Source organism: Anabrus simplex, chromosome 4 (assembly GCF_040414725.1).
Source record: "Anabrus simplex isolate iqAnaSimp1 chromosome 4, ASM4041472v1, whole genome shotgun sequence".
In the NCBI taxonomy this organism is placed as follows: Eukaryota; Metazoa; Arthropoda; class Insecta; order Orthoptera; family Tettigoniidae; genus Anabrus; species Anabrus simplex.
In genome coordinates, this window is record NC_090268.1 from 221,956,502 (window position 1) to 221,971,950 (window position 15,449).

At 39.0% G+C, this 15,449-nt stretch overlaps 1 protein-coding gene across 1 annotated transcript in view; it reads left to right on the forward strand.

Annotated features, from left to right (window-relative positions):
* Arpc5 (Actin-related protein 2/3 complex, subunit 5) overlaps window positions 1-15,449 on the forward strand; it is a 47,851-nt gene that overhangs the window by 13,394 nt on the left and 19,008 nt on the right. The window contains exon 2 of the mRNA XM_067145381.2: window positions 2,631-2,703. Within this exon, the coding sequence (XP_067001482.1) occupies window positions 2,631-2,703 (73 nt within the window). The remainder of the gene's footprint in view (window positions 1-2,630; window positions 2,704-15,449) is intronic.

Sequence of the window (15,449 nt, forward strand, 5' to 3'; positions counted from 1 at the left end):
TTGTAATGTACAAGACCATACTTTTGTGGAATAGGCCCCAGGCCTGTATGTTCCTATAATTCCCACCTCCTTCATATTATCACAAACTAATTTTATCCCTAATATTTCATCCCTTTCATCGGTAAACCATTCATGTGAACAGTAAGTTTCCTTCACCAGAATAAACACCCCCCCTCCCTTTTTATCTCCTCGGTCTCTACGATAGACTGTGTACCCTTCTGGAAATACTTCTCTATTACCCACCCCTTCTTTCAATCACGATTCCACTCCTATCACCACATCAGTCTCATAAGATTCCATCAATGTACCGAATTTTAATTGTTTATTTACTACACTTTGACAGTTTACCAAGAGCAATCTCAGACACCCTTCCTCCCTAAAACTTGACTGTTGCAATTGGGTAACTTGAAATTTCTTACTATCCTGAGTTTCTTTTTCTAGTTGACTGAGCCAGCTTGAAGTACATTTCTAAGGGAGGTGAACTTGTTTGACATAGTTACAAACAAAAGTGCATATAAAGAAAAGTAGCACACATAATTGCATGAAAGTTTCAAGTTACCTTCAGTAAAGTTTAAAATGAGCTGAATGCGATTTCTAGGCATAACTTCATGAATATGGGAGTAGCAAACATGTTTGTTATCCAATATATTTCTACCTTAGGCTTTTTTATGATACCGGTCATCATTCAGAGTTGTAAAAAATTCTCATCTCATCCAGGGTAGCAGGCCTCCTATTGTCATACATGCAGTATTTAGTAAATGTTATTTTTACTGTGATCAAAAATTGTTCCGCATATCGGTTAGTTTCTGTTACAAGAAATGACATATGCCGGCGTGAAAAAACAACCTGAAGTATGCCATGCAAGATTCATCACTGGGTAATTTACTCATACCTGTGTTCTTCGAATAATTGGGCATGTGTACAGGTTAATCAGTGTCTGACCGGCCATATGAATCAACACCAGATATATCCTCCGAAAATAAATCATTAACTATTGCTGGACCTACCCCATCAGGGTAAGCACTCGCGACTTCATCAGATGAATCTCTATCACTTTCCTCCATACAAGGCACTAAATGATTTTGCGACTCACTATCAGCACACATTTCTTCTAACATACCACGTAATCTGCACTTTTGTATGATTTACAGGCCATGTTATAAGAGCGCAAAGGCACTGAGAACAAACACGCGGTTACTCAACAACTGAAGATAGCACGTGTTCGAATGTCAACAGCAAGTTACTTTACTAAGGAATGTGGTTCGCATGTTTATCGATGATACATTCATCCTTCATTTTGAATCTGTGAACGTGAGACTGCGTTTGGGTGGCATCTGTGGGAGGTACAATCAACTAATTGAACATATGCACATATGCAAGATTCATCACTGGGTAATTTACTCATACCTGTGTTCTTCGAATAATTGGGCATGTGTACAGGTTAATCAGTGTCTGACCGGCCATATGAATCAACACGGGTTTGGCACTGCCAGCGCGCTAATTTTAAAACATCGATCGGCGTGCTTGGCGCTGAGTGAGTTAAAGTAGTTAAACGATTAACCTAGAAATAGTTATGTAAAGATTCTTACAAATCAGCTGTTTTACACATGCTAGTGTCCAAGTTCCTTACCTCCTGAATTGCTTAATGCTGAGATTCTTCTGGCAAATGTCCATTATTGCCTTTGTTCACAAGCTAACTATGATAATGCATAATGATTTGCAGATAGGAACACTTCACAAATTTAATTCATATAAAATCCTTCTGATGAGAGTGCCATATGACAGAATCCTGAAGCTTTTTCATTTTTATTCTCACTTTATCTATTTAAATTGTTTAACATATTTTATACCGGGTGAGTTGGTCGTGCGGTTAGGGCCGCGCAGCTGTGAGCTTGCATCCGGGAGATAGTGAGTTCGAACCCCACTGTCGGCAGCTCTGAAGATAGTTTTCAGTGGTTTCCCATTTTCACACCAGGCAAATGCTGGGGCTGTACCTTAAGGCCACAGCCGCTTCCTTCCAACTCCTAGGCATTTCCTATCCCATTATCGCCGTAAGACCTATCTGTGTCGGTGTGACGTAAAGCCACTAGCAAAACAAAAAACAAAAACTGATTAAGATGTCTCTCCAGTGTGTATAATTAGTTGGCTGAGGATGACCCAGATAGAGTTGAAACATGTACCACATTTCTTTTTAAATGACTGAATTTACCGCTTATTTGTAATGTTTTAGTCTTTTGTGTATTGAAAAGGTGAACTCACAAATATAAATTTCGTTTAGAATAAATATTCAAGAAGTACCTGGGGGTTTCCATGTTTGTTATATTTGATTATCAAAGCAAATTTGTCTGTTGGAATTATAAGTGATTTGACACTTGTGCTTTGTGATGAATTGTGCCGAGCCATTAATTGTCTTTTATAACCAATGCAATTATAGTCTACTGGTACACGTTATATTAAAAGCAAACGGTTGAATCCTGGACAGTAAAGATGATATGTTGGTGTTAAAACCAGTATTAGCTAGTAAGGACAACCTTCCTTACTGATGTATTTGACAACCTCACTATTTTTAATGTTACTTTGTATAAACAATTCAATGTATTTTTATTCATTATTTCCTTAACTTTGTACAGAGGACGACACATAGATGCTTTGAAGATGGTGTTGCGAAATGCTCCTCTCGGATCCAAGAACCAGCAAATAAAGGTATGCGCGCACTACTTGCAATATGAAGATGGTTGATAATTTCTGTTGAATTTGAAGGTATAGAACAGTGACGTTTAAGTGCATAGTGTATGAACCCCCCTCCTGTGTATTATGGTGTAGTTGAAGTCTGAAATGATGTGTATATGAGAGCAGTGCTCACTTGAAGACCATATGACCCACCTAACGGGTGCAGAGGGATCCCGAGCAAGATTAGCAACTGTGGCACACTGTACCATTGATCCCACTACACCGGCATGTTGCTCAACATTCCATTGTGATTGAGGATCCTCCAAACCTTGTCTGAGAACTTTAGGTGATGCTTGTTGTTTTAAGGGGCCTAACATCGAAGGTCATTGGACCGAGAACTTTAGGAAGAGGTGTTTAAAACCTAGCACTAGTAAAGAGAAACCTGCTTATTTAACAGCAGGTGGAAAAATGCTACCTTAGATGTGTCGCTTAACAGTATTCCTCTTGCTTATAATATCAACCCCAAAAGTGTCTTGGAATTATTCTTGACCAAACATTGTTATTTCAAGAAACACTTAACAAACACTGTTGCTGATCTAGAACAAGAAATAACATTATCTATAAACTTGCTGGGTCTACAGGGGTAGTTTCTGCATCCACTCCTTGCTTCATCAGCTATGGGATCTGTTTATTCTGTGTGGATGAACAGTCTGCATATCAAAAAATTAGATATGGACTTCAGACTGCGTCTTGCCAATGACTCAGTGAAATCCAATTCTTTTTTCTTGTTGCCTGTGATAAAAAATAACTAACCAATGTAAAGAGCTGATGAATGGCTGTAGTGATGAATTTCACTGTTTGTCCTGATCATAGTCTTGGGTGATGCGCTAGGTAGATAGAACCTCCCAGAATAAGAAGAATGAACTACTTTGTCAGAGAGAATGAGAAATTATCAACAAATTTACAGCAGCTCTCTCCATCATGAAGATACGTCCCAAATTCAAGAAGAACACTAGTGCAAACAGCACAAGAGACCGCCAGCAAAAACTTTAATGCGTCAACTGAATGGCGATTGGTGCAAGTGGGAAACATTATTTAATATCCATTAACCTCATGGTCATCGACAGTGTGGTTCATTGCTTCACAAGTGTGCATCCAGGATCTGTGGAGAATTTGGAAGTGCATCTGAATGGGCTGAACAACCTGGGCTCCCTTGATGCCAATCTGATTTTCATCTTTATTTGTATGTATATTACTTGCCATAAGCTAGAAAATAACTAACCAATGTAGAAAGCTGACAGATGGCTGTAATGATGAATTTCACTGTTTGTCTTGGTTGTAGCCTTGTGTGATGTGATAGGTAGATGGATAGAGTTAATCTTATTGATGAGAGACTGGGCATTAAGGTCTCGAATGTCTGTGAAATTGTAGTTGGTGAAATATAGGCCCCACGAACCTGCCACGCAAGCGTAGCAGGGGGAGAGGTGATACTCCCACGTGGCGCGTCCCAGGTGGCGGATAGGGGGGTCCTAACTGGCTTGCCGGCGGACTTGAGGGAAATAAAATACCTCTCGCGGACCAAACACACACCCCCTGTGGGTGGGGGAGCCTGACGAATAATACACCCACGGTATCCCCTGCCTGTCGTGAGAGGCGACAAAAAGGGGCGACCAAGGGATGCTTGGATTAGAACCATGAAACTACTGTACTTTTGATTAGTACCATCACGCGCGGAATTCCATCGGTCGCTTTTACTTGCGAGTAGTACCACTCTGTTAGGTACTCCATATTTTTGTGATTCGTAGCACTCGAGGGGGGTTCAGTGTGGGTTTCCAGTACCCGTGTGTGCAACACCACAGGTCTGGGCGTTGCCTGTGAGTTGTACCCGTGTGAGCGACACCACGCGTCTGGGTGTAGCCTGTGAGTTGTACCACTATATGGACGACACCGTGGGTCTGCGTTGCCAGTGATTAGTACCCACTATGTGAGGAACACCACGGGAATGCCGGCGCCCGTGCTTAGTACACCTAGGTGAGGAACCTCATCGGTTTGCGTTGGCTATGAGTGGCGCCATTGAGTGAGAAGCACCAAAGGTCTGCGTTACCTTTACGACGTACAATACTTGTGAGTAGTACCTTACTGCTTGGAACACCGTGAGTTTACGCTACCTATGATTAGTACCGCAGCTAGAGAAATATCATGGTTTTACTTCTCGCGACTTGTACCATACTGAGGGGCCGTAGACCTGGTTTTTGCACCCCTTCAGACATCAAGCATAATCAATTCAGGACTGTGCTTTATAAGTGGTCGCTTGGTCAATAATACTATTATTTATGACCGTTTTTGAGTCGGATCCACTGTTCTTTGTTTGTTTGTTTGTTTCTTGTTTGTTTTTGTTATTTTTTGGGTTCATGTCCATCCATTCATTTTTCATGTAATTTTTATTTATTTTGGTCAGTGGATTTTTTGAATTTTTTGTTGTCATTTCATTTCGTACCATTAGGGGCCGATGACCTCGATGTTAGGCCCCTTTAAACAACAAGCATCATCATCACCATCGAAATATAGGCCCGGTTTCTTCAACTCTATGTTAAATTTTGCTTAACAAATGTTAACTAACAATTGTTATTAATTTAACACTTCGTTTAAAAGTACCCTGTTTCACGAACATATTTCCAACATGTGTTACGAAACAATTGTTAAAGACAAATTAACACATTTCCGTAAGATTTCTGAACGCGTTTGGCAGTGAGCGTCTTTTGTTTCTTTACATATAGCGCTCCTAGTGGCGTGTTGAAATAGTATTTTGTCACACAGACACATGGTTGACATTATTATAGGTTATGGTTAGCGGAGACCGCTAAGAAGTAAACATGTCAAGTAAGAGGCAACAACAGCGTTAATATGATGAATGCGAGACAAATGTTGTTATAGTTTTAATTTAAAATTATGCGAGTGTGCAAGAAAAATGAAATAACGGACTGTTATATCACAACATTCGATATAGCCTATTCTTGTAGGAGTGCAATCTAAGGTTCCTACATCACCGGGAAAATGTGATAATTGATATGTTTCGAATTATTTTCTGGCATTCTTTTATTGCGGGGAAAATAATGTAGTGCCTTGTTAATGCTGCAATGGCAGCAAGAATTCTTTGTAGAATCCTACACACTCTTTTCTTGCCCTCGTGAACATAGTCGCCTACAATTAGGCCTTTTTTCTTTAAAAAAAAAACTATTTGTTCAGGACGTTGACCTATGAAGATCTTTTGCTCCTACAATTAGACCTACATGGAAAGTGTCTCGAGGTCAGATGTCATTACAAACCTCCGCTTCGGACGAAGGCGAGCAAATTTTACTTAAACATGTCAGGTCCACAACCTAATAACTTCTGAAAAATTGATGAATCCCCGATTCCAATGCAAGGCGTATATACTTAGGAGTTGTGGCATAGTGGTCATCGTACTTGTCTGCGAGCATCGTAGACGTGAGTTCGAGTCTCGTTTCAGGGAACGTTATTTAAAATTTGGAACAAAAATATTACGCAAATTGCAGTACCGGTACACTTTGTTTTCTACCTGAAATTAATATAGGTCTAAACGTTCTCACAGTTACTGCTGGATCTCTTTCTCTGTATATATATTAATTTCTTCTTAATCTGTTTATCCTCCAGGGTCGGTTTTTCCTCGGACTCAGCGAGGGATCCCACCTGTACCGCCTCAAGGGCAGTGTCCTGGAGCTTCAGACTTTGGGTCGGGGGATACAATTGGGGAGAATGATCAGTACACCCCCTAGGCGGCCTCACCTGCTATGCTGAACAGGGGCCTTGTGGAGGGATGGAAAGAAGATTGGATGGGACAGGGAAGGAAGCGGCCGTAGCCTCAAGTTAGGTACCATCCCGGCATTTGCCTGGAGGAGAAGTGGGAACCCACGGAGAACCACTTCGAGGATGGCTGAGGTGGGAATCGAACCCTCCTCTACTCAGTTGACCTCCCGAGGCTGAGTGGACCTCGTTCCAGCCTTCATACCACTTTTCAAATTTCGTGGCAGAGCCAGGAATCGAACCCGGACCTCCGGGGGTGGCAGCTAATCACGCTAACCACTACACCATAGAGGCGGACTATATTAATTTGAGGTAGGAAATAAAGTTCCACTGCAATTTGATCATTACTTTTATTCGCATTTTTATCTTCACATTCCCTGAAATAATTAATTAAATTTGTATTTTTTTAAAAGTAACCTAACGCGGGACTCGAACTCTCAACGTCGTGGTTCGTAGACAAGTACGATGACCACTCGGCCACTGCTACTCTTGACTAGTGCGCAACTTTTCAAGTATATACGCGGTGCTTTACAATCGGGAATTCGTATTTTTTTTTCGGAAATTACTAGGTTGCGGACCTAACAAGTTCAAGTTAAATGTGTTCGCATTTTAGTGTTCTATCCCCTCCACGTGGTCCGAAGCAGATCCTGCCTCATGACATTTGTCCTCATTTATTTCGAAAACGAAACTATACGGTATTGACCCAAACCCTTCTACACGAGTTACTGTTGAGTGTCCCCCAACAGGTTACATTAAGCTAGTTGAAATCGATTGGACGCAGGGTCTGACCCATCCTTGTAAAATCTATTAGCAACTGCTGCACTGGAGAGATTGGTAAGTTGCAATCTGTTGGAAACTCTAACCTATATCGTCTAGTACCTTGTTCATTATGGCTTTGGTATTTAGAAATCTTTCTTCTGACAACTCTAAAAAGGTCGTTATTCCTTAGTATGGGTCGTCCTTTGCCTTTTTCAGTTTATAAATAGTCCTCATCAAGCAGTAAAGCTTCAAACTAACGTCTTCTACATGTCTCCATTTTGAAATTTTAGCAACTGTTAAGAGGTTTAACACAGGGGTGCTGCTAGGTTAATTTAACACAAGATTTAACAATTGTTAGAGTTAACAATTCTTGATGAGACGACCATTTTGTTAAATTGTATGTTAAGTCTCCTTAACAGCAGTGTTAACACTTAACATTCGTTGAAGAAACCGGGCTATAGGGCTACTCATACCAGATGTCTGCCTCAAATAACTCGTGAACCAACATTTTGTTTTCGCTTTGGTAATGTTTTCAAGGAGATCATAATCAAACTTTACCAGGGTTTCAATATCTGTTGAGGTATTTTCTACAGCTGGCTGTAGACCAATGGACATTACAAATTCAATATTGTTATTCTTTTGAAATTCAGATAAGGGCTGCTTGTGAAAATGGACTGTATTCGAGCATGCTCCATTTTCCTGCCATGGGTAATCTTGTTTGATTGAATCATGAACCAGACAGCCAAAAGGCATGGCATGCATGAAATATGAGATATTGACATACAGATTTCTCTCACCTTCTTCCAACAACATGGTATTGCTGTGCATGTTGTTATGGTGTGATAAGATTGAGAGATTAAATACCTTTAATATCATTGTATATCACTGGTAAAAGAATAATGCATATTTTGCGGGAGTCTCCCGATTGATATACTAACAATTTGTTGGTTGTTTTGATCCACCTTTTCAATACAAATTACAGTTTGTGTTGCTAAGTTGTAATGTTACAACACTAATTTACTGGGACATGTTTCGCTTTTATTCACAAGCATCATCAGCCTGTACAATTGCCTCAAGGTTTGTCATATTTGGATTGTTGTTACAAATTTCATTACATTGAATGTAAATCTAATTTCTGTGGTAACAATATTTAAAACATAAGAATAATGTACACATTAAAAATTATGACAATATGATTTGCAATGTTAAAATGGAGTAACTCTTAATTCTAAAACACATTGACGTCCAAAACACAGTTTTTACAATTTGAAAATTTGGCTAAAAATTGTTTGCAATGTTAAAATAAAATTGATTCAACTATAATTTTCGACAGTTTTTCCCGTCTCCCGATTATGCCATTTTTTCTCCCAAATTTAGCTTATTTTTTGGTGAACTTCAAACATTTGTTTTAAAATCCTGCCATTTCAGCTTTGTACACCTCTGGCTGGGAGTTCTTCGCTCATTGGCTGCTTTCAAATGAAATATTGACGTATATTAATACGAGAAATGCGTGCGAATGTGCAATGTTTATTGAAACCTGTATATCGCGTCACGTATGATATTGATCATCAATCTTTTGTTCTCGCGTGCTGTGTTCATCTTCGTTCACATCAGTCTCGTCAATTCTAGTGACAAGTAATTTTGTGACAGAATTTCAAAGATAGCGAACAGTGACTTTCTAGAGGTTTTAGAAGCCATTTGGAGACAAATCTGGCGAATTTTAATTTATTGCTTGATGTATAGCATAGCGCTATGCATAATTGCACGGGTGCATGATGCAATATATTAATCTTTGCATTTGCTAAGTAATGGCATCTAAGTGCATGACAGATTCACACGTGTGGAGTATGAGTTCATACTAGTTTTGGAAGGCTTATCAAAGATCGATCATCTCGCTCACATACTTCCTGTGGGGGAATAGAGATGTGTAATTTTTAGCCTTGTAGCCTCGTATAGCAACAGTCTGGTTTTGAGACAATAAATGTTTTAATATTATAATATACTGTAGTACTCCTGTGTTGTTTGTAGTTGTGGCAGTGTTCGTAATTGTTATTAGAATTGTTATTGAATTTAATGTGTGATTATGGGGAAACCATAATTTTGTATAAAGCTAAGGAATCGGACCGAGTGAGTTGGTGCCGTGGGGCTAGAGGTGCTGCACCACTGTCAGCTTGCATTTGGGAAATAGTGGGTTAGAATTCCACTGGCGGCTGCCCTAAAGATGGTTTTCCATTGTTGACAGTAGAATAAAAGCTACAGGGCAACTGCTTTCAACAAACCTTTGACAGAGGGTTTCGCAGACAGGCAAAATCTGCCACTGCTGCTTCTTTTAAACAACATCAATTCTACTGATGGAGAAGCTTCTGTAAATCAGTACGGTGGAAGGAAGGTAGGCTTACAATACCACACATGTTCTTATAAATTTTCCAGTGTTGTATATTTAGCTCTGACTGAATACCAATACATATGAGAGTAAAATATTTGTGTATTTAGATTCCACTCAGTTCCCCTGGAAATATGTGTTAATTTAACTCTTTCCGGTCTAACTGCGAGCATAGCTCGCAGCGGCCGAAATTACGCTTAGGCTGCGCTGTGGGCATAGCCCGTAGTAAGGTTTGACAATTCACTAAAAATCGAGAACGAGCTATGCACGCATTCTGGTGGTTACATTGTGTTTCTTCATGTATGTATTAGTTATGAGAGTATTTAAGCAGATGGCAGAGAATTTACGATATTTTCGATCAACATGCATCAGTAGATGTTGTCACTCAGTGAGCTCTAAGACATGGCTTCTTGCAGCAAACATGTGCTTGACGAAAGTGATATTTTCGATATTTTATGATATATTATAAGTTTATGCGCAAATGAACATATTATTGACATATGAATTCCAAACAACTTCTTACATTTCATTATGATTGGAGTTCGTTTTACGGCCTAGCGCATGTTCCCGCGTATTTCAAATTTGCGTGAATACGTAAGATTGTCTACATATTAGTAAAGTTGTCTGTTTAGAAGACTGTATTTTCTCAGAAGCCTTTTGTGGTAAATGGAACAATATTTTTACATTTGAGTAACTTTTGACAAAATTTATCAATTAAAATAAAATTTCCTAAGAGCTCCCATTTTCATTATTGTAATTATTATTATTATTATTATTATTATTATTATTATTATTATTATTATTATTATTATTATTATTGTTACGGAGATTTCCGTGGTAGGTAGAGGTGAAAGAAGGTGCGGGGGTGAACAGGTCTCAGGCTACGAAATTAAAGTTAATTTAAAATTTAACAAGGTTATATTTTCTTTGTAAAATCAAGAAATAACAAGCATGGCAGGTACAGAGTAGCAAAGCCACTATTCGAGAATGTACAATTACAGAATTACAGGATGGGCTCCGAGAGCCAAGCCCACAATACTTGAACAATTAGCCCAATCTTACGATATACAGAAATTCAACAAAGTGGCAGAAGACCCCAATCATGCCCAGGAGCACTTGCTCCCAATTACACAGAAAAGCCTCCACGAGGCATACAACACTCAATTTTCGAGAAAGAGCCACTCGCTCTCAACTTTAAGCCTATCAAAGGCCACACCAAACTCCACCTTCAAGTTGTCCTCTAAGGACATAGACACAGGGGTAAAATACCCAACCTACTGAGGCCTATTAAGTGAGAAAACGGTTAATTACATGACCTCTAAAATAACAATTCGAGAGGAGGCGATCTGCACTCCTAATACATTTTGTTTAAAACCTATTCTGGCTCTAGGCCGCTAATGCAAGGGCTAATCCCATACTACAGAGGTGACTTTAAAAAAGAACAATTTACATTACATTAAGGAAGAATCGGTTGTGAGAAATAAGTTCACCTCAAAGCAATATGAGTGGGAGCTCGAGAGGTTTAAGCACTCTCTATCCCAATATGTAGCTTTAAAAGAGAATAGATGTTAAGAGTAATTACATCTTAGGAAAAGGTTACATGGTGGAAACGCTTCGGACCCGCCCCGAGAGTTAAACTGCTGAGCTAGCAAGAAAAGAAGTTATTAAATGGCCATTACCTGGTTGTTGAACTGCTGCCCGAAGAAAGAGGCGCTTCCCGCCCCCTGCTATGTACTTTACACACTGAAAGATGGTACAGAAGTGGCACCGAGACCCGAAAATCAGCAGTTTATATACTCTCGCGGAAAGTTCGAGGCGTTTTTGGAATGAGAACACCCTCCCACAAGGATTTTATTGGTTCACCAAGAAAACCCCTACACAATACGAAGAAGAAACATATTATTGGTGGAAAATTAATTCGAGAAATTCAGGATTGGCTAAATTCAAAACAAGGGGAAAGAAAGGGGTATACAGCCAACTTAAACAATAACAGAAAGAAATTTAACAAGAAACAAACTTTTGAAATAAAAATTTCTCCAAAAAACAGTTCTTTCACTTCGCACTAGGGTGCACCATTGTAGTTTTTCAGTAGTGTCCTCTAGAAGAGAAAGTTCACACTTCTTACTACAGGTAAAACAAAAATACATCAAAAATGACCCAGTTCAAAAACTCCAAAATTTCCAAGTAGTGACATCTTCTGAGAAACTTGAAAATTAATACCGTAGATAAAGTTCAGACTTCCTCCAGCAGAGGAGTTTCAATTGGCGCAAATTTTAAATAAGCGGCGTGGAGGTGTACCGCCCGGTACAATTATTATTATTATTGAAAAATTATTATTTTTATATTGTACTCATTATTGTTATTGTTTTGTAATTGCAATGCACATTTTATATTAGCAAAATAGGGTAAATATAACAGTATTTCAGAAAACTGTACTTGCTTAGTTATCCGTCAGACCTTTTTTCCATTCGCAAAACATGGTATAATATATAAACAATTTTAAAATCTCAAGTCTTAGTTGACATAATACAAACAGCATTTTTCGAAACTAGATGCTCAAACAAGCACAAAGAAAAAAGAATCATGCAAATATCTCCTATGGGTACAGAGAGATAATGTTTTAAATATCCTTAAAAATGGCCAGTTCAGAACGTTTGTTAGGAATATTAAGGCCCAGGCTGGAATGGGTTAAATGTGGACTTGATGACATGATGCATGGAGCTTGCTAGGATAAAGTATGTATTGCCGAAGAGATGTAGAATAAGCAGTTTTGACCATTTGAATATCCTGATTTCTCCTGATTTTCATATCAAAATCTCCTAATTTTTGGTTTTGTAAAGTTGGCAGGTATGATATTTGGTGGGCTTACGTCTCTATCCTATTTCCTTTAGGCAATTCTTGTTCTTTTCTGACTCTGTCAGGATGAGGCCAAGGGAATTTTTCATTTTCACGCCCTTCGAGCCAGTTCTCTTTCTTTCGTTTTTCCTTCAAACCTCTTCCTTTTTTCCTTGTGATAGGTGTTAGGTTGGCAGTATGGGATGGTTACCTAGTTGTACTTTCTCTTAAAACAATTATGTCGAGCTCCATCACTAAATGATTAGCTATGTGATATGTAAAATATATGTATAATTTTAATTGCGCTGTTAACTCAATGAGTTTCCAGAAACTTAAATCCAGATTTATAAGCCCTCTCAATAAACATTACAGATGATATAGATGTTGATTCCCATAGGGAAATATTTGTCCCGAATGAATCATGTTTAGTATCTCTTGTCTGCGATAGATGTCTCTATGCAAGTGTTTTTAGTATTTATTTTGGTAACATCTATAATGAAAATTGATTTGCAAACATGTACACAGTCATCTCAATCGTAATGCGGTTATAAGAAGTCAGTAGTGAATGAGGCCTAGTAGATATTTGGTGCGACACAATACAGAAAACAAAACGTCAGATAATTCTAAACATGCCAGAAATTTCAGTAGTTTCGAAAGGAACTTGTTAATAGGCCTCGTTCTTCAAAGAAAAGAGGTAATTATGAATATATATAAATGATATGAGTAAAGAAGTGGAATCAGAGTTACGGCTTTTTGCGGATGATGTTATAAAGTAATAAATAACACGATTGTGAGCAACTGCAAAATGACCTTGATAATGTTGTGAGGTGGACAGCAGGCAATGGTATGATGATAAACGGGGTTAAAAGTCGGATTGTGAGTTTCACAAAAAGGAAAAGTCCTCTCATTTTTAATTACTACGTTGATGGGGTGAAAGTTCCGTATGGGGATCACTGTAAGTACCTAGGTGTTAATATAAGGAAAGATCTTCATTGGGGTAATCACATAAATGGGATTATAAATAAAGGGTACAGATCTCTGCACATGGTTATGAATGTGTTTAGGGGTTGTAGTAAGGATGTAAAGGAGAGGACATATACACCTCTGGTAAGACCCCACCTAGAGTATGGTTCCAGTGTATGGGACCCTCACCAGGATTACATGATTCAAGAACTGGAAAAAATCCAAAGAAAAGCAGCTTGATTTGTTCTGGGTGATTTCCAACAAAAGAGTAGCGTTACAAAAATGTTGCAAAATTTGGGCTGGGAAGGCAGAAAGGAGACGAGCTGCTCGACTAAGTGGTATGTTAGTTGTATGTTCAGAGTTGTCAGTGGAGAGGTGGCGTGGAATGACATTAGTAGACAAATAAGTTTGAGTGGTGTCCTTAAAAGTAGGAAAGATCACGATATGAAGATAAAGTTGGAATTCAAGAGGACAAACTGGGGCAAATATTCTTTTGTGGGAAGGGGAGTTAGGAATTGGATAAACTTTCCAAGGGAGATGATCAATAAATTTCCAATTTCTGTGAAATCATTTAAGAAAAGGCTAGGAAAGCAATAGGTAGGGAATCTGCCACCTAGGTGACTGCCTTAAATGCAGATCAGTAGTGATTGGTTGATAAGACAGATTTGGTAACGATACCTCAGAAGAAAGGGTCTTGGGAGGACTTATGTAAAGTCTTAAGCGCATGCAGTCAGACAGGACGACGGACTGCAAAACCGCTAAAAGAACTGTGTTTCATTATACAAGTACTGTACTATAATTATTTTATTTTATTCAACATGTAATAATTTTTCAAATATATTTTCCCTTCTTTCTTACTCACTCACTCCTCTTAAATTTTGCCTTGATCGTCGTCGTCACTAAAATTATCCAAATGCACCACAATTACCAAACAGATCATTTTTCACTGATCCAGAACACAAGCATAAATAATAATAATAATAATAATAATAATAATAATAATAATAATAATAATAATAATGTTATTTGTTTTACGTCCCACTAACTACTTTGTAAGGTCTTCGGAGACGCCGAGGTGCCGGAATTCAGTCCCGCAGGAGTTCTTTTACGTGCCAGTAAATCTACTGACATGGGACTGTCGTATTTGAGCCCCTTCAAATACCACCGGACTGAGCCAGGATCGAACCTGCCAATTTGGGATTAGAAGGCCAGCGCCTTAACCGTCTGAGCCACTCAGCCCAGCCATAAATTTTTTTAAAAAAACCTGTGGGTGGGAGAAGCAGACAAAGATACACCCACATTATCCCCTGCCTGTCGTAAAAGGCGACTAAAAGGGCGACCAAGAGATGATCGTATTGAAACTATGAAACTACTTGTGATTAGTACCATCACGTGGAGAACACCATGGCTCGCCTTTACTTGCGAGTAGTATCATTGTGTTATGTACACAATACATAGGTTTGTGATCACTAGCAGCAGAGAGCGGTACACTGTGGGTTTCCAGTACCTGTGATTAGTATCACTATATACGGAATATCACAGGCTTATGTTGCCTGTGATTTGTACCATTATGTGAGAAACACCATGGGTCTGGGCATGGCTTGTGATTAGTACCACTACATGAGCGACACCGTTGATCTGCGTTGCCTGTAATTTGTACCCACTATCTGAGGAACACCACGGGATAGTACAAGTCCCTGTGGTTACTGGTAGTACACGTATGTGAGGAACACCATAGGTTTGCGTTACCTACGAATGGCGCCATTATGTGAAAAACACCATAGGTCTGCATTACCTGTGCGATGTACAATACTTGTAAGTGAGTAGTACCATAATGTTTGGAATACCGTGAGTTTACGCTGCTTTTGATTAGTACCGCAACTTGAGAAATACAATGGTTCTACTTTACTAGCAATAAGTATCATTTTGAGGGGTCGTTTACCTGGATTTTGAACCCCTTTAGACAAGCATCGTTGATTCAGGATTGTGCTATAGAATCAGTCCCTTGGTCTAGGAA